Consider the following 27,400-nt stretch of genomic DNA (forward strand, 5'->3'; position numbering starts at 1 on the left):
GAGGGAGGGAGGGAGGGAGGGAGGGAGGAAGCAAAGAAGGAATAGTGTTGGTGAGGATGTGGGGAGACTGCAAACACTGTACGTTGCTGGGAGATGTGAAATGGTTCAGCCACTATGGAAAACAGTTTGGTGTTTTCCTTAAACTAATGGTGGATCTATTTGTGGATAGATCCTTGGTGGATCCTTAAAAGTTAAACATAGAATATGTTTACTAATAATATGTTTAAAAGTTTAAGAATGTTTAAAAGTTAAACGAATATATTTAACTTTTAACTAATATGACTCAGCAATTCCATTCCTAGATGTATACTCCAAAGAATTGAAAACAGACACTCAGATACTTGTACACAAATATTCATCGGACTATGAACATTCCAAATGTTTCACTGGCGGGGGGAGGGGGTACTCCTAATGTCATTAGTTATAGGACTTTTATCTTAGAATATTAGAATCCCCAGAGAAAAACCTTCCAACTGCCTGCCTTGAGAGTGTAACTCTGGCTGCCAGTGTTTGGAAGCTGGAAGGAGGAGTAAGGCTGGATCTCAATATTCAATATGCATATAGATTTTTGCTTAAATCTGTTGTTTTCAGCCTGATTGATCCATCATCAGGTTTCTGTTCTTTCCCAATCCACGAACCTCAACTCAACTCTCTCTAGATATCCAACTGTATACAGTCTTTCACCAAAATAGTGGAGGGAAAATTGCTCTGCTGGCCAGAGCGAGGAAGGGGATCTCTGGACCTATTTTTTTTTTTTTTTTTAAACACAGACTTTCAACCATTTCTTCTGTTCACATACCCACTTTCAACCTTACTGAGGTGCAATGTAGATTGCTTCTAGGCTTTTCTTATTTCCTTTTTTAGGGTTCAGCTTTTCCAGGTCTTAGTCATTTGCCACTAGTCCTTCTATCCAGCTTTCAAAGTCTTGTTGTCATATTCTCTTCTGTTTGCCCCTGTAGATGCATGTCTTTAAAAAAAAAAAAAAAAATTTATTGCCATTTTAGTGGGATTTAGGAATGGAGTGAAGGTAAATGTGTTTAATCGCCATCTTTTAATTCAGAGTAGTATTTTCAATGTAAATATGCTTGTTTTTCTCCTGCTAGGAAAGCCGGGTCAGTAAAGCAGTTGAAGTGATGATTCAGCATGTAGAAAACTTGAAGAGGATGTATGCTAAAGAGCATGCTGAATTAGAAGAACTGAAACAGGTTCTTCTGCAGAATGAAAGGTCTTTCAATCCTCTTGAAGATGATGGTAATAAAAGTTTATGATAATAGTATGAGTTGTGTTTTTCTACGTTCTCCTCTTTTTTGCTAAGTCTTATTATGACTTTAGTATAATAAAACTCTTAGGCTAAGTTTATATTAGAAAAATCATTCATTCTTGTTATTTATATAGCTAAAAGTAAGGTGTCAGAAAACAGGTTGGGGCACATGAAGGATTCTTTGGTAATGACACCAAAAATTTATTAACTCAATTTAGATTACTGAGATGACAGAATATATTTAATCCAACTCATGAGGTTGACCTTAGTGTTCCCCTATTTAGGATACATTAGAATTTTTCCACATGTAAAAAGTAAGGAGAAATAACTTAAATGGGTGCTCCCATTAGCAATGGTTTTGATTCCTCACGGAAGGAATGACCCTGGCACAGTAAGCTGATTGATGAACTGGAAAACAGAGAAACATAATATGAGGCTATGGGGAATAACATATGGTTTCTATAAATCTTACAATAGTTTTATTTAAAATAAACAATATGAACTTTTCTGAGCAGAATTCTTATTTTGAGAATCTGTTCCCTGTTCTAGAACAGTAACCATATTTGATACTCTTCTGAACTGTACTTTTGGATTCCTTTCTCCAGCAGACACACATGTAGTGCCTACCCTGTGCTAGCTAGGCATTGTGGACATCACAGTGACACAGAGGACTGTATTACATTGGTTAAGATTGTAATTGTTATGAAGCATTAAATGAATGCTAAACAGATATTTATATTGCTCAGTAGTCTCTAAAGTCTTAATAAATATTTTCTGAATTTTGCTTTACCTTTAAAGAATTAAAACGTTGCTTTAACATAAATGGCATGTGTAATAGCTAAAACGTGTCAATGTGTTTTTCCTTTCAGATGACTGCCAAATTAAAAAACGTTCAGCTTCTCTAAACTCCAAGGTAATTACCAATTCACTTAACAAATGTCTAGCAAACACTTGTAAGATGGTTTTAAAATGTTATTCGAAGCTTCAGGCCTTTATATGTAAATAATCAAATAGTGATTTTAATTCATATAGATGTATTTGTTTATCTAAGTATGCTTTTATACTCTCTGCTATATTTCTGTATCAATTAAGTGTGCCTGGCAGCATGAAGAAAGTCAGTATAACAATAGTTTTTCTCTGTTTTGCAAAACTGAAGTTGGAAGTGGGTAACCCAACAATGGCACAGCAGCTTCACAAGATCCTGAGGGACCAGCCTCCTTCTTTCTTGCTGCCTCACTATCCTCAACCCTTGGCTTCTGCCTCAGGGTCTAAGATGGCTACTTCAGATCCAGGCACCAAGCCCTCATCATTACATCATCTCATTCCAAGGAAAAAAAAGAAGCAATGACAAGTGTTCCCTCTCCCTGTAAAGACATTCCCTAGAAGTCCAAAATAACATTTCTCCTTCCATTCTTTGTTGCGAATGAGACTGGAAAATACAGTTTGTATTTGGGAGGCTGTATGCCTAGCTAAAACTCAGGAGGCTTATTACTAACTAAGAAGGAAGAATGTGATACTAAAGGTCACCAGCAGGTTTTGCCCCAGTGTAAAATCGATACAAATAATTTTCAATAAGTGATTTTAAAATCATTCCATACAAATCCCTCTTTTTCAGACGAGGGAAGAGAAACACAGCAGTTAAGTGATCAATTATGATCATCTATTGGTAGGAGCATGGTTAGAAACCAAGTTTCCTGGGCCGCAATTTCATATTCTTGATGCTCAACTAACCTACGAAATTAAATTAGGGATGATGGTTTAAGAAAATGATTCACATGGAACCCCTTAGTTTATTTATTACATTTTAAAATTTTGTATCCTGATGTACTTATTTAAACCTTAAGAACCACATAATACTGTATAATGCTTTTCTGTACAAATCTCAAGAAACACATTCATTCATTAAAACATCATGGCAATCCTTAAATGTGTTAAATGGAAAAAATGAAACCATGAACAAAAAAGCTATACATGTAGGTGCATATTTATCTCCTCTTGAGTTGGGAGAAATCTTTCTAAGCATAGAAGCAATGGTGGCAAAAGAGAAGAACAGATTTGGCTGGATTAACAATAAAACATTTCTGCCAGAAATATGAAAATTCAATTTAGACAAAATTCAATATAAACAAAATTAATATAGACAAATGTGGTAAACATAAACAAGTGGTTCTCAGAGAAGATAAACACATGATTATTTAACGTAAAAAAGCAACGTTCAATGTTACTAGAGGTCAAATAATTGCAAACCCAAACAAGAAATCTTATATTTGTTTGATTGGCATAAATTATAATAATCCAACATTGAGTTAGGTGGAATATAAACTGGTAAAATAGTTCTGGAAGACAATTTGGCCACAAGAGGATCCTTTAAGATATGTCTACTGTTTAACTCAGCAGTGGTCAAGTGCATGGATGTGCATGTGCAAGGATATTCATTGGTGTTGCATACAATGATAAATTATTGAGAGTTTTCTAAATGTACATTTTCCTCCTTCTGGTAGCCACCTTCTCTTCGGAGAGTGACTATTGCCTCTTTACCCAGAAATATTGGAAATGCAGGAATGGTAAGACAATTCCTAAGTGTTCTTAGTCAAAGGGAAATTCATTTTCATATGACAGAAAATATAAACGTATATTTTATCATTTCTTTTAACATTTGAACTTCTAAAGATGACTGGGATGGAAAATAATGATCGATTCAGTAGGAGGTCAAGCAGTTGGTAAGTGTAATTTTATGGTTCCTCTTTGGGAACCTTACTATTTTATACTTGGGCTCAACTAAATGAGTGCTTCAATTAAGTGATATAGTAATATTTGATTTGCACAAAGTGTAAACAGAATAATTATGTATATTGGTATATAATTATGAAGTTTTTTATCATGAAGTAGGAGATCTGTGAATGTGCCAAGAAAAAAAAATTAGGACATATAATTTTGTATTTATTTAAGCAGTAGGAAATAAATTGATAATGGCTACAGATGTATTTGATTTGACAAGTGGCTATAATCGTCTTTATTTAGGCGTATTTTGGGGTCAAAGCAGAGTGAACACCGTCCCTCATTACCTCGATTTATTAGCACCTATTCCTGGGCAGATGCTGAAGAAGAAAAATGTGAACTAAAGTAGGTGAAGCTCAGTGTGTTTATTAACCTGACATGAACTGGGACATAAACAGTGGGAATCACTTTTGTTCCACGGAGATGAAATAATGCTGTATCATTAAAAAGATAATTCATTGTAAAATGCTTTTATAAACTGTAAAGCACAATAGAAATGTGATTTCTGAATATTAATACATTCACTCTCATAGCTCTCAGAACGGCAAAGTTTGAGGTCTTAAGTTAGAAAAGACCCTGGAATTTGTCGTATTTGTGAAGATAATTTTTTTCCTGTCCAGTTGTCTGTCCATAATGGGGAAAGGTCAATAAAGAGCCACAGAAGTAAAATGTCCATCTATATATATATATATTTTTAAAACATGAGATATATAACATATTATATAACATATAGGCACATATGTAACATGTATGTACATCTACCATTTATGTAAATGAAGAGTAGAGGAATACTGAATTGCTATCTCTGTATCTAGCAGACTAAACAAATATACTCCTACAGTGAAAGGTAGAGGGCAAGAAGGAGGGATATACAGAAATGCTACCTCTAAGTCCTTGGGTGACATTAGAAAAAGTGCCTAACCTTACTTGGTCTCAGTTTTCATATCTGTTAGAGTGAGGGATCTTAAGGAGATGATTTTATGCTTATTTTATACATTTTCATGAGTGCCTACCATGTGATGAACACCCTGCTTAATTCTAAGGAATATAAAGATGAGCACGACATGGTGCAAACCTCAGATAATCTGTTATGGTTTTTTGTTTTATTTTTTTTCTTAAAGTCCTGGCTGCCTACTGCATGTGTTACAAACTCTTTTCAGATTTAGAGTTAACATAATGAATCTTTTTTGAGCTGGTTGGAAAAAAAAAAATCAGTTCAAGAGTCTCCTTCAAAAGATTATCTAGTTTTTGCTTTTTGTTAGTATGGTATGATCTCCACTGAGAAGTCTTTGTAAACAAAAGACTGAAACCTTGAGAATCTTACAGAAATGCAATTTATCCTGACTTTTGGGTCTTGTTTTCTTTAAAAACTAAAGTCTATTATATTTATTTCCTATAGATGTTTGAATGAAAAAAAAAGGTCCTTGAGACACATTTCCCTTTGGCAATTCTCAGGGTATTATGAGCTTGAGATTTCAAAATTCAAATCCAACTCAGAACTCATCAGCAAATATAGTGGAACAATTATGTTTTGCTTAGGTGGAGGTATAGCTCTTTAAATAATATGATTTGATTTAAAATGCAGTCAATCAATTGCTATTTCCCAGTTCACTGAATACTAATTTATTTTAACTAACCTTTTTTTTTAACTCGTTTTACATTGAGAATATTTTCAAAACCTCTTTTTAAATTATTAAGATTTTCAAAGAAAAAAATAAACTCTGATGTTATTCCAAGTTAGCACTGATTGGAAATCATACAGAGAAAGGAATATAATCAAGAATAATGAGAAAAGATTTTTACTAATGTTAAATACAATTTAAAAGGAAGAAATATGGTGTCTGCATTTGTTTTGTATATACACATACACACAGAGGTGTATGTACATACCCATATATAAAATATATATACCTATTAATATGTATTATACATATATATTTTATACATTATATATATACTATATACACATATATACATATTCTATATGATAAACTGTATAAGTATAAATATGTGTACATACATATTATATATATGTGTGTATATATTATATATAAATATGTCTATATAGAGTATATATTTATATACACTGCACTCCAGCCTAGGCAACAGATTTTGTCTCTTAAAAAATATATATTATATATACACGTATTTATATATAATATATGCACACATATAAAAAATATAAATATGTGATGTTATATAAAAATGTGCATTATAAATATGTATTATATAAATACATAATATATGCATAATGTACAAGATAAATATGTACATCATCTAGAAATGTGTATATAGAATATACATATATATATTATTGAAGAGACAGAGTCTGACTCTGTCGCCCAGGCCGGGGTGCAGTGGCGTAACCATAGCTCACTGCAACCTCCAACTCCAGGGAGTCCTGAGAGCCTTGGGAGAAGTCCTCTTCCTTGGCCTCCCAAAGTGCTGAGATTAAAGTGTTTAATAAAGTATGGTTAAACGTGTATATATATATATACACACACACACATATATACACACACACACACACATGCAGAGAAATAAATCATAGTAATAACATTGGTTAATGATAATGATGAGTGGTGAGACTAACTTCAGAATGTTCTTTTTAAATGTCCCCTTTTTATATATACTTGGCTAATAGTCTAACTTTCTACACATTTATTCTTCTTCTAAATAGAGGAACTTATTTTTTAATTAAATTTCTGTAAAAGGTTTAAATTAATCTGGTGATTTGATTTTTAGAGTTAGATATTTATCAAGTTTCCCTAAAACTGAACAAACATTTGTTTGCCTCTTAAGTTACAGTAAGATTTAGCAATATTTTATGAATAATTATAGCATATTATCCTTAATTTCAAATATTAAAAGCAACATTTATTTACAGAACTAAAGATGACTCAGAGCAACCTGGAGAAGAAATAGTAGAAAGGACAAGGAAGCCAAGTCTTTCTGAAAAGAAAAATAATCCATCAAAGTGGGATGTCTCTTCAGTGTAAGTTATCTACTTCATAAAGTCTACCATTTTAGTGGAATGGGAAAGGGTGAGGCAGGGCTGACAGTATTAATCTTAATCAAATTACTAAAAGACATGCCAAATTGTTATATTTAAGATGAACAACAAACTTTGTATGTCTAGTTATCCTTGAACCTATATTACCTATTTTGAGAGACTACATTCACATAACTTTTACTGTAATATATTGTTATAAATTATTCTATTTTATGTTAGTTATTGTTCATCTTTTACTGTGCCTAATTTATAAATTTGATTTTATTATAGGCATGTATCCATAGGAAAAAACAGTATATACTGGGTTTAGTACTATTTTCAGCTTCAGGCATCCACTGGCAGTCTTGGAGTCTATCCCACAAGAATAAAGGGGGACTACTGTACACACACATGAGTACATACACAGACATCCACTCTACCCAGCAAAGAACATTTTGTTTCCACTGTAGGAATATGTTGCCTTGCCTTACTGCAGGAATGAGATACTTGTATGTACTTGTTAGAAGATATGCCTACATCCTGTAATTTTCAGATTCTCATCGTAGCACATCATTTCTTTAATCCTAATAGTTACAAAGGGTGGGAGGCAGATTGTTTCCAAAACCAAAATGATAAATCATAATATGTAGATTGAAAGGCAGTTTTGCGGGTATGGAGGACAGATCACCTGATTGGTGGTGTTAGCAAAAGGAATGTTTCTAATGACAAATTACCAATTACCAAATTCTGTTTGTGTTTTCCTTACAGTTATGACACAATAGCTTCCTGGGCAACAAATCTCAAGTCCTCCATCAGAAAGGCTAATAAGGCCCTCTGGCTTTCTATTGCATTCATTGTACTGTTTGCAGCTTTGATGAGCTTCCTCACAGGCCGATTTTTCCAGAAGTCTGTGGATGCTGCTCCCACACAGCAAGAGGACTCATGGACATCTCTAGAACATATCTTGTGGCCATTTACCAGACTCCGACACAATGGGCCACCACCAGTGTGACAACAGGACATCCTAATATATAGATCTTGATTTTTAAGTTTCAGTATCTGAACTTCGTAAATTAGTAACTTTTAGCTGGGAAAGTATAGCATGAAACCAGAGGTTCTCAGAATGACTGTAAGACAGCTTACATTTCCTCTTTTTGCCTTTATCTCCCCAACTAAAATACAACAGGGAAGAAGTCTGCCTATGATCTTTGAATGAGCTTTTTAAGGAAGAAATATTATATATTGTTTGTTAAAGTTTATTGAAATAAAGAATCATTTAAATCTTCATAGAGTGAAAGCTGAAATTCGTAACAGGCCAAGTATTCAAAGGAAAAAAAACATACTATGTTTAAAATAAAACTTGAGTAGAAAATGCTGATTACAAAATTTTAATAGTTGAGTTGAAATGTATTCATTCACTCATTACATTCTGTTGCAGAAATACCTGTCTTTCATCATGCTTGGTTCTTCATACTGAATACAGTTTGTAAGTGGAGGTTAGGAGTAGCTGAGCAATCTGGTAGAGAGCAGCATGTGGCACACAGAGTTGACAAACTGACAGCTGGAACTCCTGACTTTCTCCATTGCTTCTTTAGAAGAAAAATCCCTCACCATGTGATATAAAGTAGAATGAAACTCAGTTTCTTCTTTAAGCGCTTCAGAAAATGCCTCACTCTCTTCCTTGATCTTGAGTCTTTGTGCTCTGTCACCACTAAACATTAAAAGGGCCCAATTAGGATTCTCAGTACATTCTTCAGTAAGGTGTTCCCTCACCTAAAAAAAAAAAAAAGGAAATTCAAGCAACTTGTTAATAATTTCTCTTCTATTCAGTATTTTGGTAGCCGATTATTATTTGAAGGGCTCAATTTATCCCCTAAAATTGCAAAGGTTAAAAGAAACAGTCTATGTGTTCCATTACTGGGTTTTGTAAAACCATGATGATACTGTTTATATTTTGGTGATTATGGAGCCTATTCACATGTATTAATTCATGCAACAAATATTTATTGAGTGCCTATCATGTGTGAGGTGCTGTTCTAAGTGCTGGGGATATAACAGGGAAAGAAAACATATAGACATACAACATATATAAATAACAACTGCAACAACAAAGCCCTGCCCTGAAGGAGCTTATATTTGAGTGGGGGGAAACACACAATAAAAAACAGAAATAAATATGGTGGCTTGTTTAGGCCAAAACATTCATCAGTCAGCTTTCAGAATTTGATATAGTTACTGCTACCTGATAACAAGGCATCAGGAAGTTAAGTTGGAGGACTAACCCTCTCAGAGGAGAGGGCCTGTAAGTCACAGATATATTCATGTTAAAAGCTTCCATTTGTTCTTTTTTTAAAGAGATGGGGGTCTCACCCTGTTGTTCAGGCTGGGGTGCAGTGGTGTGATCACAGCTCACTTCAGCCTCAAATTCCTGGGCTCAAGCGATCCTTCTACCTCAGCCTCCCAAGTGGCTGCGATTACAGGTGTGAGCCAATGCACCCGGCAAGGCTTCCATTTGTTCTTGAGTCAATTTGTAAAGAGATACAAGGACTCTGGCCTGGCTTGCAGTCAAGAGCTTGGACAACAAAGGCATAAATTTTATATAATTTGGATTTATATTTTTGACAATTTTTTTTTTTTTGAGATGGAGTTTTGCTCTTGTTGCCCAGGCTGGAGTGCAATGGCACGATCTCAGTTCACCACAACCTCCACCTCTCAGGTTCAAGCGATTCTCCTGCCTCAGCCTCCTGAGTAGCTGGGATTACAGGCATTTGCCATCACACCTGGCTAATTTTGCATTTTTGGTAGAAACGGGGTTTCACCATGTTGGTCAGGCTGGTCTTGAACTCCTGACCTCAGATGATCCGCCCACCTCGGCCTCCCATAGTGCTGGGATTACAGGTGTGAGCCACCACGCTTGGCCAAAAATTTGAAATTTTAAAACTTTATATTGAATAATTTTTTTTTTACTTTTCTAAGAGGGGAAGCCATGGTCTACATTCATTTAGTCTTACAGTACTTTATCTTCTTTTGGAGGACAAAGTAGTTTTATGGGTTTCTACATATTATACCTTAAATACAACTTTTGTAGAATTACATAGTAGGTTCCACTTGCTCCAACCAAACGCAAAAGCAGAACTTAGTAGGGCCATCTGTCGATAAGCTTTCACTTCTACCAAAGGAACCTGCCAATATAAAAACAAACAGAATTGATCTTTGAGCCTCCCAACAAGTCTTCCTCCATCTTTGAACTCCTTCAGTCTATTCTCAACACAGAAGGATCCACTTAAAATTGTAAGTCAGAGTTCATGACTCCTCTCTCAACACTGGGCAACGGCTTCCCTTTCTCTGAGAATAGAGTCCAAAGTTAACAATGACTTGCACGGCCCTCTGACATCCCTACTCCAGACTCCATGTATATCCCATTACCTACTGATCTCTTTTTCTTCTCCCTTTGCTCTCTCAGTTCCAGACCCCGTGGTTTCCCTGGTGTTCCTCCAATCCTCCAGCACCCCAGGCCACTCCCTCAGGGATCTTGCTCCAGTTGTTTACCAGGAAGCTGCTTCCCCAGATGAGGCACGTGGTTAAAGTCCTCACCTTTGAGTTTCGCTCAAGTGTTATCTCTCATTGAGCTGCCCTCCCTGACACCCTATTTAATATGGGTGTCATATGGCCTCAGCCTCACTATTCCTGATCTACCTTTTCTTCTTCCCATAGCACTTTTCACCTTTTTAACATACTAATCATTTATTTTTAAAATTTTTTCCTTTGACTGTGAAGGCAAACAAAGGTTGATGTATCCCAATCATCTAAAATAGTGCCTAGCACATAGTGTTCAGAAAATAGTATTTCCTTGAGTAGAATATTCTGAAAGCATGAACAGAACACTACATTTAACATTACAGAGTAACAGGCAATTTGAGTTACTAAAACCAAGGGTTTTTTTCCTATGCATATATGTACATACACATTATTTCTAAATGTTATATGAATATCTACTTACACTGTCATATTCTGATACATTCATAAATGTTCTTGAGTATAGAACTCTTCTGCCTACAAATTCACTTTTCATGATTAGAAGTTACTTTGTATCTTCATATATCATAAATGTTTACTAAGTATCTACTATACTCTAGGACTACGCTAGATGCTAGAAGAATCAACGTTGATTAAGAAATGACCGGGAGGCCGAGACGGGCGGATCACGAGGTCAGGAGATCGAAACCTCCTGGCTAACCGTGGAACCCGGTCTCTTACTAAAAATACAAAAAACTAGCCGGGCGAGGTGGCGGCGCCTGTTAGTCCCAGCTACTCGGCGAGGCTGAGGCAGGAGAATGCTCCCGTGAACCTGGGAGGCGAGCTTGCAGTGAGCTGAGATCTGGCACTGCACTCACGCCTAGGTAAAGAGAAAGACTCCGTACTCAAAAAAAAAAAAAAAAAAAAAAAAAAAAAAAGAAATGACCCGGCCGTGCGCGGGGCTCAAGCTGTAATCCCAGCACTTTTGGAGGCCGAGAATGGCGTGGATCACAGAAGGTCAGGAGATCGAGACCATCCTGGACTAACACCGTGAAACCCCGTCTCTCTAAAAAAATACAAAAACTAGCCGGGCGACGGTTGCGGGGAGCTGTAGCTCCCCAGCTTACTCGGGAGGCTGAGGCAGGGAGGAATGGCGTAAACCCGGGAGGTGGAGTTGAAGTGAGCTGAGATCGCCACTGCACTCCAGCTGGCGATAGAGCGGACTCGTCTCAAAAAAAAAAAAAAAAAAAAAAAAAAAAAAGAAATGACCCCCATCCTCAAGAAGCTCACAGTTTAACCTGGAAGGATCTTACTGAACTAAAGCCTTATGAGGAACATGAAACAGTACATAGACAAGGAGGCTCTGTCAAGAAACCAAAGGAAGTGGGTTTTGTACGTTGGTGGTCCTTGTCTTTTTAATTCTGCCTAATTTACCATGTTTGGGAAAGTGCAGAGTTATTTACTATTTTAAGAAATCTTATATAATATCCAGTAATGCAAAAAGAAAGTATGCAAAATGAGAACTGCTTAAACTACCTTTTCACTAAACCGACCATCTGTGGATATGCTCCATTTGTCAATATGAAGATCGTACTACAGGCTTACTTTCTTAGGGAAAATTATTAAACTTGAGAGAACCCTGGATTTCTGGTCTTTTCACTTATTTCTTTCTAACTATATTACTGTATAAACGAATATATAAAACACAGTGTATATAATATTAAATTATATAACATTTAGTAATTGCTAACATTTTAAATGCCTACCACATTAAATTTGGAAAGATTCATTCTTACCTTATTGTTTATAATAACATAAAAATGAGAGTGTCTAGTTGGAAAGATATTCAGTCCAGCTTCTTTCAAAGCAATAATGAAAGGAATAGGAGTCATCCATGTCCCTTCCAAAATAGAGATGTGTTTCTTGTCTTTTAGTTTGACTGAAGATAACATGCAGAGGTTTTCCTAGTTTAAATAAGAAAAAAGAAGGTTTTATGTAAGTTAAAGAAATCATTACTTCAGTATCACTCCAGGTGCAGCCTTTAGATGCTTTATACATTTTTAAAAATCATCTATCCCTCTATATTAGAAAGAATGCAGGGCAAGTATATCTCAGGCCTCATCTGAATGCTCTGACACAAAGTCCCCATGTTACCTTAAGCAGTCGACCAACTCTTTTTGGGCTTCATCAGAACAATCAAAGGAATGGGCTACAGCATCTCTCAAGCCTCCTATTTTATAAGTTATAAGAATATGCACATGTTCACATTGAATTAAAACAGTTATTAGATAACAATTATGATTCTACTTTTAGGGATCATTCTTTTCACACCCATAAAAGTTAACAATCAGGCAATATTATTCAGTTTTTATTTATTTATTTATTTATTTATTTATTATTATACTTTAAGTTCTAGGGTACATGTGCATAACGTGCAGGTTTGTTACATATGTATACTTGTGCCATGTTGGTGTAAGTCTCGCAGAGTGACTGTTTGAAGGTGTGTAGAATTCACATCTCATTTTTTTAATGTTAATATTTCATTTAACCCAATATATCTAAAATATTTCAATATGTAATCAGTATAGAAGTTATTAATGAGAGTTTGCATTCTTTTCTTCATACCAAGTGTGCAAAATTTGTGTTTATTTTACAGTTAGAGCATGTACTAACTTGGACTAGTCACATGCAGTAGCTACATATGGCTGGTCGCTACCGCATTACACAGCAGAGATCTACTAACCTGAAAATGCACACTGAGCAGTCTTGGGTGTTTTGATCATTATATTAATAAGTGAACTTTGTGAAGATGCTTGTTATTTTTCCATGAGTCTAGAGGAAGAATCTTTGCACAAGTGTCGTCAGGACTGCTGCATGCAGGGAAGCCTAAAAGGAGGCTCCAGCAATACAATCCCCTTACACAATCTCAGAAAGGTCACGTAACCCCTAACCTCTATGGGCCTTAGTTTCTCTATATATACAACAGGAGGGTAGACCAGAAGCATTTTAAGGGCACTTGCACACTAATGATTCTAAGGCATTCCATCTCATCTAGTTTTTTGTTGTTGCTGTTGTTGTTGTTGTTGTTTCTGAGATGGAGTCTTGCTTTGTCACCCAGGCTGGAGTGCAGTGGCACAAACTTGGCTCACTGCAACCTCCGCCTCCCGGGTTCAAGCGATTCTTCTGCCTCAGCTTCCTGAGTAGCCGGGACTATAGGCGCATGCCAACATGCCAAGCTAATTTTTGTATTATTAGTAGAGATGGGATTTCACCATATTGGCCAGGCTGGTCTCGATCTCCTGACCTCATGATCCACCCACTTCAGCCTCCCAAAGTGCTGGGATTACAGGCATGAGCCACCGCACCCAGCCCTCATCTAGTTTTAAAAGCAAAGTTTAATAATATTCTAGGCTTTCCGTATTCATAATGAATTCTAGGTTATCTCTGTTTTTAAAAACAACTTTATTAAGATATATTTTACATATCATAAAATTCACCTATTTCAAGTTATAATTCAATGATTTTTAGTAACTTTACAGAGTGGTACAACTATCACCATAAATCCATTTTAGATCATTTTCATCCCTCCCAATAAGATTCCTCATGCTCATTTACAGTTAATCCCCACCCACCCTTAGCCCCAGGCAATGGCTAATCTACTTTTGTCTCCATACATTTCAGGCTAGGTAATTTCTTTTCTTTTCTTTTCCTTTTCTTTTTTCTTTCTTTCTTTCTTTTTCTCTTTCTTTCTCTCTCTTCTTTCCTTCCTTCCTTCCTCGTCCTTCCTTCCTACCTTCCTTCCTTTTCTCTTTTATTTTCTTTCTCTCTCTCTCTCTCTCTTTCTTTCTTTCTCTTTCCCTTTCTTTTTTTTTCTTTCTCTCTCTCTCTCTTTTTTTTTGAGACAGAGTTTCACTCTGTTGCCCAGGCTGGAGTGCAGTGGTGCGATCTCGGCTCGCAGCAACCTCCGCTTCCCAGGTTCAAGCAATTCTCCTGCCTGAGCCTCCCGAGTAGCCGGCATCACAGGTGCATGCCACCACGCCTGGCTAATTTTTGTATTTTTAGTAGAGACAGGGCTTCACCATGGTGGCCAGGCTGGTCTCGAACTGCTGACCTCTGGTGATCACCTACCTTGGCCTCCCAAATTGTGGGGATTTCAGGCGTGAGCCACCGCGTCCAGCTCAGGCTATATAATTTCTGACTGATGAGCAATAGGGGATCATTCAGAGAGAAACCAATCTCAAAAGGATTTCAAATGGCTGGATGATAAAGATCAGGTAGCCCCTTTAGGGTGGATCAAAAACTCTGAAATTCATACTGCAACCAGGGTTGTTGGTTCATCAGTTGATCTATCCCTAGTAACTTTAAGGTACAAATTTAAGTTTGAGCCTTGCTATTTACATGTTTATTGCCTATTTAATTATTCTACTAATATTTCATTTAGAAATATAGCTCAAGTTACATTTTTTCATGATTAGAAGTTACTTTGTATATCATATATCATAAATGTTTACTAAGTATCTACTATATTCTAGGACTACGCTAGATGCTAGAAGACACATATTTCAACATATAAATTGAAGACAAATATTTCAATGTATAAATTATAAGACATATTTCAATAAGACACATATTTCATTATATAAATGATTATAAGACACATATTTCAATATATAAATCAGCAGCCATTGATTGCTTTTGACAAACTGGTATTCCATCAAAATGGTTTACCTCTGATATGACAGTATATAACAACTATAATAGTAACTCACCTTAATTTGTATCTGAATCTCAGTAAATACTGTAGTCACAGTTAAAAGTACTTTATTTACATCAAGTGGTCTTAGTTCCCATGACTGGTATGGCATGTTAATATGAGCATCTTGAATCAAGGTAACAGGGCCAAAGGTGTCCAGGCTGAATGTTACAAGTCTTTTGTTTGGTTTGTAGGATACATTGCTGATGCCATCAGTTCTCCAATGTTTACCTTTATAATTAATGAAGAAAGTGACACTAGTTTTAATTTTTCTCTATTAAAAAAAAAAGATAAATGAAACCACCGAAATGCTTTGTGTATAAACTGATCTTTCATATTTAGAACAGAAACTCAAAAGAAGGCCAGCTTTGCTGAGACATTTCCCCTGCCTACAGGATCAAGTCCCACCTCCTCAGCATGGTGAGACCTTCAGAATGACGCTTTGACTCACTTTATTGGCTCCATCCCTTGCCACTTCTCAAGGGAACAAGTTTTTCTCTTTTCAGCCCCACTTTTTTTCTTTCCCTAACAACACTGTATGTATAGTATACCTCTGGGCCTCTGCACATACAGTTCTTTTCTCCTACAATACTCTTCCCTCATCTTTCAGTAAATTCTCATCATCTTTGCTTTAAAATGACTTCAAAATTCATGTGTTTTATGTATACACTTCAATTATCTTTAGTAAATTTACCCAGTTGTGCAATCATCACCACAATCCAGTTTTAGAACATTTTTATCCCCTCAGTAAGATCCTTATGTCCATTTACAGTTAATTCCCATTCCCACCTCCAGTCCCAGGCAACGATTAACGTACTTCCTGTAGGTGGTCTTTTGTACCTCTTACAACTCAATAAAAAAACACAACCTAATTTAAAAGTGGGTAAATGATCGGCATAAACATTTCACCAAAGAAGAGATATGAAAGGCTAGTAAGTACTTAAAAAGATGATCAACATTATTAGTAATTAGGGAAACAAAACCACAGTGGGATACTACTTCACACCCACTAGAATGGCTATAATCAAAAAGGTAACAAATGTTGTGAACAAACAGAAAACCTCATATACTGCTGGCAGACATGTAAAATGGTACAGCTACTTTGAAAAACAATTTGGCAGTTTCTTTGAAAGTTAAATATAAACTCAGCACTCAACCCAGCAATTCCACTCTTAGGTACATACTGAACTGAAAACATGCCCACACAGAGACTTGCATGCAAATATTCTGTTCATCTTTGAGGGCCCTGTTCAACATTCCATCCTGTGAGAAGCCTTCCAATACTCTAAAGATTGAGCCATCTATGTCATGCTCTACAGCACTTTACATCTATGCTAGCACCCTACTACGTTGTATTACAATATGGTGTTTTCCCGTCTGCCTCTCCTACAACTTTGAAACTCCAAGAGGAAGAAACTATGCCTCATTTATCTCTTTCTTTCTTTCTTTTTTTTTTTTTTTTGGGTCGGAGAGGGGTCATCTTTATAGGACAAATAAATGAACCATTTTCTTCCTGTATGTGGTCTCCATTTCTACTTAGCTCTCTTTCCTGTTCTCAATTGGAGAGTTCTGTTGACTACTTTTTACTCTTAGATTTCATATAATACAATTACATTCACAGAGTTATTTTAATTCCTCTTTTGTCTCTACATTAGCAAATAATTTTAATTTATAAGGTAAAAGTTATTATCTATAAATAAATTCTCCAAATTGCTAGTATTTCCAGGCAAAATGTTTCCCCGTGGTTTAAAAATTACTAGAGTTGTAAATTACTGCTGTCTAATTGCTGAAGTTGTAGAGTGAAATTTTGCACAAGTTTATTTCCCTGAATTGTGTGGAATAATTTACCTTGTCTAATTCTAATTTCATGTGAATAATTTTTTTTTTCAGACTGAGTTTCACTCTTGTCGCCCAGGCTTGAGTGCAATGGTGCGATCTTAGCTCACTACAACCTCCGCCTCCCAGGTTCAAGCAATTCTCCTGCCTCAGCCTCCTGAATAGCTAGGATTACAGGCACATGACACCACACCTGGCTTTTTTAAAGTAGAGACAGGGTTTCGCCATTTTGGCCAGGTTGGTCTCGAACTCCTGACGTCAGGTGATCTGCCCGCATCGGCCTCCGAAAGTGCTAGGATTACTTTAGGTGTGAGCTACCACACCCAGCCGTGTTAATCATTAATGTGACAAATACTTAGGAATATTACCATTAAAGTGACACCTGTGAAACAATATCAAAAGAGATAAAGTTGTTCATGTTGATGTATTTTATAGTTTAATATGTAAGAATTTACTAGGTTTTTAAACTTATTTTTTGTTTTTTGAGACAGGGTCTCACTCTGTCACCCGCCCTGGAGTGCTGGGGCACGATTACAGCTCACTGCAGCCTCAACCTCCTGGGCTCAAACAATGCTCCCATCTCAGCCTCTGGGATAGCTGGGACTACAGGCACATGCCCCCATGCCTAGCTAATATTTGTACTTTTGGTGGAGATGGGGTTTCTCCATGTTGCCCAGGCTGGTCTTGAACTCCTGAGCTCAAGGAATCCACGCACCTCAGCCTCCCAAAGTGCTGGGATTACAGGTGTGAGCCACTGCGACTGGCTTACTGTTTTTAATACATAGACTATTTCTAGAATATAAATAATATATCTTGTATGTCTGTCTATACAGACAAAAATGTAGAGCACCAGGGCATTCATTAGAAAATTTAAAAAACAAAATATTTAAATTTCCTGGTATAAATTCCTAAATTCTCTGTTCCTAAATTTTCCATAACTAAATAAGTAATTATGTAAAAGCTCTATGCCTTAGTGATATTTGTTCCCAGCCTATCACCAAGTATATAAATCCCTTCACCAACAGATGAATATAGAAAAACCTTAAAAACAAAGGTGTACTCCTCTCATCCAGGATCCTTAGAATGGCATATATTAACTTACCAGACCAAGATCTTTCAAAATTTAGCAAGCCTACTCCAAAGGAGGTATTTGTTAAAGACTAACAAATCATTAGCTTATATCACTGTAGATACTTACAATTTTATTAATATTTAAGTTTTGAATAAGCAATAATGTCCCATGGCTCAAAATAAAAGGTATAAAAGTTATACAAAAGTGGCTATTTTCCCTTTCTCAAGTTTCCCATTTGCCCATTCCTCATCCCCAATACTTGTGTACAATTTATAAATAACATTAATCAAATATTAATTATCCAAATCTGAACTATTTGGTTATTCCAGAAGAGTAGACTTTTATCTGTTTTGATTTGCTTTTATCTGTTTTGATTTGCTGAACTATTTTGATATTTTTCTTTTTTTTCTTTTTTTTTGAGATGGAGGGAATCTCGCTCTGTCACTGGAGTGCAATGGTGCAATCTCAGCTCAATGCAATCTCCGCCTCCCAGGCTCAAGCAATTCTCCTGCCTCAGCCTCCCAAGTAGCTGGGACTACAGGCATGCGCCACGATGCCCCATTAATTTTTGTATTTTTAGTAGAGATGGGGTTTCACTATGTTGGCTAGGCTGGTCTCGAACTCTTGACCTCAGGTGATACGCCTGCCTCGGCACCCCCAAAGTGCTGGGATTATAGGCGTGAGCAACAGTGCCTGGCCTGATTTTAATATTTTCACTCATTTTTGCCTGATTGCTTTGTTTTGAGACAAGTCTTGCTCTGTGGCCCAGACTGGTGTGCAGTGGCGTCATCTTGGCTCACTGCAACCTCCGCCTCCCAAGATCAAGCTATTGTTCTGCCTCAGCCTGCGGAGTAGCTGGGATTACAGGTGTGTGCCACCACACCCCGCTTATTTTCTATTTTTAGTAGAGACGAGATTTCACCATGTTGGCCAGGCTAATGTCAAACTCCTGACCCCAGATGATCCACCCGCCTCGGCCTCCCAAAGTGCTGAGATTGTAGGCATGAGCCACCACGCCTGGCCTGTTTGTTTTTTTGAGACAGACAGTCTCACTCTGTCACCCAGGATGGAGTGCGGTGGCACCATGTCAGTTCATGGCAACCTCCACCTCCCAGGTTCAGGCGATTCTCATGTCTCAGACTCGCAAGTAGCTGGGATTACAGGCGCACACCACCACGCCCGGTTAATTTTTGTAATGTTTTAGTAGAGAGGCGGGGTTTCCCCATGTTGCCCAGAATGGTCTTGAAATTCCTGAGCTCAGGTGATCTGCCTGCCTTGACCTCCCAAAGTGCTGGGATTTACAGGCATGAGCCACCGTGCCCAGCCTTTAACTCATTTTTTAGAAACATAACGGTATAACCATAAAGTAATTGTTCATAGACAATGGCAGATACAGATACTTTAGGAGTTAATATTTACAACACTCAGCAAATTCTAAGCTCCAACCCCTATTCATTTCCATTAAGAACAAACAAAATGAGACCCTAGAATTGGCAAAGAAATATGTAAAATAATAAGCTCAGTTAATACACTACACTTCCTGTTTCAATTTAAGGTTATTATTATTATCCCTCTTTTTATTACATAATTATAAAAGCTGTACCTTCAGCATCCCACCTTACAACCATAGGATCCTCAAAAAAGATGACATTCTCATGAACCTCAAGAGTGACCTCTATAGGTGGGAAAGCATTTTCTGTCTCAAAGTCTTCTGTAGTTTCTGGAGGATATGTGTATTTCTGTAATCCTTCTTTGAGTATCTTTTAAAAATGACCAAAACAACATCAAGTTAGTTGATTGGTAGCAGTGAAAAATGTAAATAGTACCGAATAAGCTATATAGTTATTTTAATAAGCACTGCAGTTTGATCCCATTTACACATAGATTAACAAAATGTCACAACAAAATTTAAAAGATAAATGATTGAGAAAAAAAGTTACTAAATATGAATGTACAGAACTTCCTATGGGCCAGATTGTGTGGTGTGGCTTCCTCATCATTGTATTCCTCTAAGCAATCCTAAAGGCCTATATTTAACAGAGATGATAACTAAGACTTGGAAAAATCAAGTAATTGGACAAAGATTACAAAATGACTTCAAAGGGGCAACAGAACTCAAAACCAGGTGCATGGGACCCTAAATCACATGTTCTAATACCATGCTAAGGGTGTGCAGGTAAAGAGAAAGAAACATAGATGACCTTTTGAGAAGAATGGAAATGAACGAATGCAAGTGAATTAACCAGACAGCAGATGTTTCTGGGATAAGGAAGGTTTGTGCATTATCTGAATGCAGCAGACAAGGAGCTAGGGAAGGAAGAAAGATTAAAAAATATTAGAAAATAGAAGAAAAATTAGGGCAAATTTCTAGAAGAGGTGGAAAGTTATTGAAAAAGCCTTGAAAATGAGGAAAGCCTCTTTGTTGTAGGAAAGAAAAACAGCTGTGAAGGAGGATTCTCAGGACACTGTGACAAAAGTCAACAACAACAGATCTTTAGATGGATTCTTGAAAACCCCAGCTCAGTCTGGGACCTTATGGATAAAGAGAATATTAAAATTTTGTTGGAGTGGGAGGATGGATAAAGAGAATATTAAAATTTTATTGGAGTGGGAGGTGATTAGGGCAATAATGGGGGGGGGGGAGGTTGGGAAATACTTCTCAAATAAAAGAATGCACCAAGGTCCTTAATGGATAGGATTGTGGGTGAGAAGTACCCAGCAATCTGTGTACAGATTGTGTTAGGGGAGAGAGGGTGAGAGAAAGAGAGAGAGAGACAGGAAGAGGGGGAGAGAGAGAGGAAGGAAGAGGCAGCCTATGACAACATAATGGGGTATATATGGTAGCATTCTATGGGAAGCAAGCCACCATGAGGTTAAGTTAAAAATAAACCAAGTCAATAATAGCACAAGTGTTACTACTTATAAAACAGGGGCGAGAAACTCCTTGAAAGATGATCTAACAACTGTTATCACCAAAGTGTGGTCAGTGCATCAGCAGCATTGGCATCACATGGACTGATTTTCAAATTTCAATGTGCATAGGAATTACCTGGGGATCTTGTTCAACTGCAGATTCAGTAGCTCTGAGGTGCAGCCCAACATTACACATTTCTTGCATGTTCCCAGCTTACACTAATGCTGCTGGTTCAACGCTGTTGATTTAGGACCATGTTTTGTATATCAAGGATTCAGACTAGTGACTTTCAAACTTTAGGGTGTGTTTTTCCAAAACAGACTGTTGAACCTTACCTCCAGGGTTTCTGATTTAGTAAGTTTGTGGTGGGGCTCATTAATTTGCATTTCTAGCAAATTCCCAGATGATGCCAGAGGATGTTGATGCCTCTGCTCGAGGGAACACATATTGACAACCACTGATTTAGACTAGAGTCCACAAACTACTGTCCCTGGGAAATCCCACCCACCACCAATTTTTGTAAATAAAGTTTTATTGGAGCATAGCTGTGCCCATTGGTTTATACACAGCAGTTTTAGTGCTGCAATGGTTGAGTTGAGTAGTTGCATCAGAGCTGGTAGGGACCGCAAAGGTGAAAATATTTACCATCTGGCCTGTTACAGAGAAAGTTTGCCAACCTCTGATCTAGAATATTATTACTAAGACAAAATTGGCACTAACAAAACATAATGATGTAAATTTACAATGAGGTTAGCATATATGAATTCTAGTATAAACTTCACATTATTTTATATTCTTTTAGTATCTGATTCAAATTTTCAATACCAATAATTTAAGACAGTTTAAAATTACATTGTTTCCTTTGCGTTTGTTTAATAGGGTTAAAACTTATTAGATGTTAGATAATATGAAATAAAGTAAAAGCATGAGCAATTATTTTACTTATAAGTTTTGATTCAAGAATCAACCTACTTCCACAATCATCCATCCCTTCACTGGTTTACACTGTGGAGGAAGCTCCAAAATATCCAAGTGGTATACTCCACCCAGAGTTGTGAACTGGCATAAATCCACCACATCGTTTTCAAAGAAATCTGGCTTTTCAGAAGAATTCTCTACCAGCAACAACTGTGCTAAAATTAATCAGATTAACAGGTTTCAAATAGATTACAGTTTAGTACGCTCTTAGGAAAGAAATTTTAAAATTCTAATACTGGTAAAGGATGTTTCTATTCAACTAGCTACTAAAACTTTTCAAAAAGTGGTTAACTCAAAATGATTCATAGAGCTGACCTTGGAAGTGGAAATAGGCATGGGTAATGGTGGGGCATAGGAGAGGACACAATTTTTATTTCATCTACAAAACCATGCAATAAGCATGTGTTATTATTAAAATGAAAACAGGCTGGGGCAGTGGTTCATGCCCAGTACTTTGCGAGGCTGAGGTGGGAGAATCACTTGAGACTAGGAGTTTAAGATGAGCCTGGGCAACATAGCAAGACCCCATCTCAACAAATAATTTAAAAATTAGCTAGCCTGGTGGTGCATGCCTGTGTGGTCCCAGCTACTCAGCAGGCTGAGGTGGGAGAATTACTGGAACCTGGGCAGTTGAGGCTGCAGTGAGCCATAATCCGCACCACTACTGGGCAACAGAGCAAGATCCGATCTCAAAAAAAAAAAAAGAAGTAGAAAGAAAAAGTGAAGGAGAAAAGGCCTGTTATGAAAAAATATGCTAAGAAATACATAGAAAATAGATTCCTAGAAGTTATTGGGAAAGAAGCATAAAGTTAACAGAAAAGATGTATATAAATCTCAAACTAAAAGACTGACAAATTAGACATCACATTTCTAAATCACATTTCCTTGACATTTCTAAACTATATCCAACTGCTATTTGCCAGGACTAGACTGAATGCAAACACTTGTGAATACCCAGAAGTGAGAGGCTTTCAGTTGTGTGTGTGCACTTGTGAAAGTTCATTACAACATTGTAATAATACAAAATTAGAAACAACCTATCAATAGGGATTTAAATAGTGTTCCATTATTGGATGAAATTATACAACTACTTTAAAAAGTGAGGTTACCAATGTATTCTTAGAATAATGTTTAATATTCATTTATATGAAATATATACTGTGTTCTATGTATGTAACTTATTGTTAGGTCGGAGAAAAGTATTCTCAACAAAAACATTTGTATAATATAATCCCATGGTTTTATCAGAAATTAAGAGAGACAGGGATAAATTGAGCAAAGAAATCTGTTAGCACTGTTAGAAAAGGGACTATGAAGAATTTTCACTTTAAATATATTTTTGCAATATCTTAATATTTTAAACCATGATCCTGTATTTCTTCTGTAAGAAAAAATCTCAATAAAGTTAAATTCTTAAAATGTAATTTAGAATACCTGCTGAAACAGTTTCACTTAATATTTTCATCTCTAGTTCACATTTTATGGCTTCAGATTCTTCCTCAGCAGAACTCTGTAAAAAACCACAGACATATGGGTGTGATTGTCAGTGTCTACAGAGCACAGTCATTGTCTTTGTGTTCCAGTACTCACTTCAGATGTCTGGTACCTTAATTCTAAGGCCGAAAACCCCAAACTGATACTTGCTCTATTATAAAACTGGACTCAAAAGCAATATTTTAAAGAGCAATTAAAATCTCCACAAAACTTCACAAGGGCAAGAAGCTATCCTGCTCAGATTCTCTGCTGAAAACCCTTAAGTGTAAAAGATGGAGATTAGGAAGCAATACAAGCTATAAAAAATATTATTTATATTTGCATTTTGGTTTATCCAGGAGGTAGATTTTGCTTAAATTTGATAATCAGCTCTGACAGAGTCATCCCAAAGCCTGATTTGGGGTAAGTCTCTCAGGGAAATTAAAGACATTGCACCTCAAGTAATGTAGAAGATAGTATCTCATTGTACTCTAGTGCAGTAAAAATAATCTAGACTTTATGTCTAAATCTGCCACTAACTTACTTTTCTGACCTTGAGCAAGTCATTTAACTATTATGAGCCTCAAATTCCTGATGTAACGTATTTAACTGTGTATCAGACATATAACACATCTTGCAAACAATCCGAAGAAATAAGGAAACTGAAACTGAGGGAGATAACTGTTTTAAGGGTCAAATAAGATAATAGAAATAAAAGAACTTTGGGTAATGTAAAGCACTAGACAAATGCAGTGTTGCCAGTATAAAAATTGTGTGTGTGTGTGCACGCGCTAATACTTGCAAATTGAATGACATCCAGCAAACTTCATTTGACTTCAGGTAGTACCCGTACTTCTGCAGCAACAGAATAACCTTATACCAGAGTTCTAGTCAGAAATTTAAAACTAGTTATTCCCATGACTCTTAACCATCATACACAGACAGTCCCCCATAGTAAACTAGTCTTTCCCATCTCTCATCACCATATTGCCCCATGTGTCTTCCTCCTGACCAGCTTTAACACTATTACATTCTCTGCAAACCCTTTCCATCACGCCTCTGAACCGTCTCCCTTGTTTATTCATTCAAAAAAAAATTACAGAGCTCCTAAATAGTAATGGCATTGCTAGACACTGGCAACAAAAGACAAGGTCCCTGACGTAAGGAACTTCCAGTCTATTAGGGAAGCAAGTAAACAAATGGTTGTATTTTTGTGAGTGTTTAGTAGAAAGTAAGGGATCCACAATAGGAGTACAAGGAAGGAGTTAATTATGTGGGAAAATGGGTAGACGAAGACAGGCAACATCTCTCTTACCTAAAGGTAGTAAATTTGAACTAATTTTTCTTTAAACTTTTATTTTAGGTTCGAGGGTACATGTGAAGGCTTGTTGTATAGGCAAACTCAGGTCACAGGGGTTTGTTGTACAGATTATTTCATCACCTAGGTATTAAGCCTAGTACCCAATAGTTATTTTTCTGCTCCTTGTTCTCCTCCCACCCTCTACTCCTAAGTACGCCCCAGTGTCTGCTGTTCTCTTCTTTGTGTTCATGAGTTCTCATCATTTAGTTCCCACTTATAAGTGAGAACATGTGGTATTGGTTTTCTGTTCCTGCATTAGTTTGCTAAGGACAATAGCCTTCAGCTCCATCCATGTTCCTGCAAGACATGATCTCATTCTTTCGTATGGCTGCACAGTATTCCATGGTGTATATGTACATTTTCTTTATCTAATCTGTCACTGATGGGCATTTAGAGGTTGATTCCGTGTCTCTGCTATTGTGAATAGTGCTACAGTGAACATTTACGTTCATGTGTCCTTATGGTGGAATGATGTATATTCCTCTGGGTATATACCCAGTAATGAAATTGCTGGGCCAAATGGCAATTCTGCTTTTAGCTCTTTGAGGAATCACCATATTGCTTTCCACAATGGTTGAACTAATTTATACTACCACCAACAGTGTATAAGTGTTCCCTATTCTCCACAACCTCACCAGCAACTTTCAGTTTTTGACTTTTTAGTAGTAGCCATTCTGACTGGTGTGAGATGGTATCTCATTGTCGTTTTGATTTACATTTCTCTAATGATCAGTGATATTGGGCTTCTTTTCATATGCTTCTAGGCCACACATGTCTTTTGAAAAGTGCCTATTCATGTCCTTTGCCCACTTTTTAATAGGGTTGTTTTTCTCTTCTAAATTTGTTTAAGTTCCTTATAGATGCTGGATATTAGACCTTTGCTAGATGCATAGTTTGCAAATATTTTCTACCATTCTGCAGGCTGTTTACTCTGTTGATAGTTTCTTTTGCTGTGCAGAAACTCTTAAGTTTAATTAGATGCCACTTATCAATTTTTGCTTTTGTTGCAATTACGTTTGGTGTCTTTTTCATGAAATCTTTGCCCATCCTATGTTCAGGATTGCATTGCCTGGGTTGTCTTCCAGGGTTTTTATAGTTTTGGGTTTTACATTTAAGTCTTTCATCCATATTGAGCTGATTTTTGTAAACAGTATAAGAAAGGGGTACAGTTTCAATCTTCTGTATATGGCTAGCCAGTTATCCCAGAACCATTTTTATTGAATAGAGAGTATTTTCCCCATTGTTTTTTTTTTTTTGTCAGCTTTGTTGAAGATGAGATGTTTGCAGATGTGTGACCTTATTTCTGGTCTCTCTTACCTGTTCCATTAGTCTATGTGCCTGTTTTTGTACCAGTACCATGCTGTTTTGGTTATTGTAGACATGTAGTATACTTTGAAGTCAGGTAACATGATGCTTCCAGGTTTGTTGGATTAAATATTGAAAGAGAATTATTAATAGATCCTCCCCCAAAAATGGTGAGAGAGAATTCTAATGTGAGTGAAAGGCATGAAGCAAAACAGGATTCCAAGCACTCCAAGTGGTCAGGTATAGCTGGAGTGAGGCATGCCAGGAACGTGTAAAGATCTGAGGCTGGAGAGATGCCAGATTGTGGAGAGCTTTGAATGCCACTCTAAAGACTTTAGAATTTCTCCTATGGGTAAAGGAAAGCTCATAAAAGGCCTTCAGTAGGAACCTAATGTGAAGAAATTTGCATTTGGAAAGAGTATTCTGGCAGCCACCTGCTCAGTGAAGTGTTAGAAGTCCAATGTAGAGAGGATCAGGACCTACCCAAGGCAGAAGCAACTAGGGCCACTAGATGGAGCTTATAGGAGAGATGATAAGGAATTAAAAACCTAACTTGAAGAGGGACTGGATATAAAAGTAAAGCAAGGGAGAGGCTAAGGCTGATGTTCAGGTGTTGGATTTAGGTAATTAAGGTAGAGGATGATAACAATTAGCACCAAAAAAAAAAAAAAAAAAAAAAAAAAAAGAAAAGAAAAAGAAAAGGAGGAGGAAGGACAGGTTTGGGGGAAAAGTAATGAATTTGATTGTGGAATGTTGAATTTGAGGTGCCTGTGGGATAGCCAGGTAGCCTTTGGCATTACTTACCTTTAAAAACCAAGTTGCATTTATTTCTTACAGGGAGGATTATGATCAATAAAAATCCCAAAGATATCAGACCAATAGGCAAGTCTAATTCATATCTTCAAAAAGTTGAGAACTCTTCAAAGAGTTTAGACCAAACTGGCTTCTTATCTTGCAGGAACACCAGGGATTGAGACTTTCTCACCAGAACTTTTTCCCCAGTAAACACGAGTACTTCACCTCAGCACGCAACAAAAGGAATTTATCACTTTCAATATTATCACATCATAAAGAGGATATTCTTGCATATGACACATTGCCTTTACATAAGTCAATTTTTAAAAACTTTGTACTACTCTAGCTCAACTGACTCTTTTCTGAA

General features: G+C 36.7%; 2 protein-coding genes across 11 annotated transcripts in view; one reads left to right on the top strand and one right to left on the bottom strand.

Annotated features, from left to right (window-relative positions):
* The window catches only part of IRAG2 (inositol 1,4,5-triphosphate receptor associated 2), a 59,749-nt gene extending 51,431 nt beyond the window's left edge, over positions 1-8,318 (top strand). For all 9 annotated transcript variants that reach the window (XM_017864503.1, XM_017864504.1, XM_017864505.1 and 6 more), the window contains 7 exons: positions 1,104-1,251; positions 2,131-2,174; positions 3,763-3,825; positions 3,932-3,981; positions 4,283-4,384; positions 6,927-7,034; positions 7,800-8,318. In XM_017864503.1, coding sequence (XP_017719992.1) covers positions 1,104-1,251; positions 2,131-2,174; positions 3,763-3,825; positions 3,932-3,981; positions 4,283-4,384; positions 6,927-7,034; positions 7,800-8,043 — 759 coding nt within the window. In that variant the 3' untranslated portion in view covers positions 8,044-8,318. The remainder of the gene's footprint in view (positions 1-1,103; positions 1,252-2,130; positions 2,175-3,762; positions 3,826-3,931; positions 3,982-4,282; positions 4,385-6,926; positions 7,035-7,799) is intronic.
* Positions 8,272-27,400, bottom strand: part of DNAI7 (dynein axonemal intermediate chain 7) — a 93,798-nt gene continuing 74,669 nt past the window's right edge. Inside the window, exons 10-16 of one of the 2 annotated variants that reach the window (XM_017864508.1) lie at positions 23,535-23,610; positions 22,095-22,255; positions 19,812-19,968; positions 15,317-15,531; positions 12,344-12,511; positions 10,100-10,213; positions 8,272-8,804 (exon numbers count right to left, since the gene is read on the bottom strand). In XM_017864508.1, the coding sequence (XP_017719997.1) occupies positions 8,529-8,804; positions 10,100-10,213; positions 12,344-12,511; positions 15,317-15,531; positions 19,812-19,968; positions 22,095-22,255; positions 23,535-23,610 (1,167 nt within the window). In that variant the 3' untranslated portion in view covers positions 8,272-8,528. The remainder of the gene's footprint in view (positions 8,805-10,099; positions 10,214-12,343; positions 12,512-15,316; positions 15,532-19,811; positions 19,969-22,094; positions 22,256-23,534; positions 23,611-27,400) is intronic. The other variant, XM_017864510.1, reaches the window with a different exon arrangement.

This window comes from Rhinopithecus bieti, unplaced genomic scaffold (assembly GCF_001698545.2).
Source record: "Rhinopithecus bieti isolate Rb0 unplaced genomic scaffold, ASM169854v2 scaffold_72161, whole genome shotgun sequence".
NCBI lineage: Eukaryota > Metazoa > Chordata > Mammalia > Primates > Cercopithecidae > Rhinopithecus > Rhinopithecus bieti.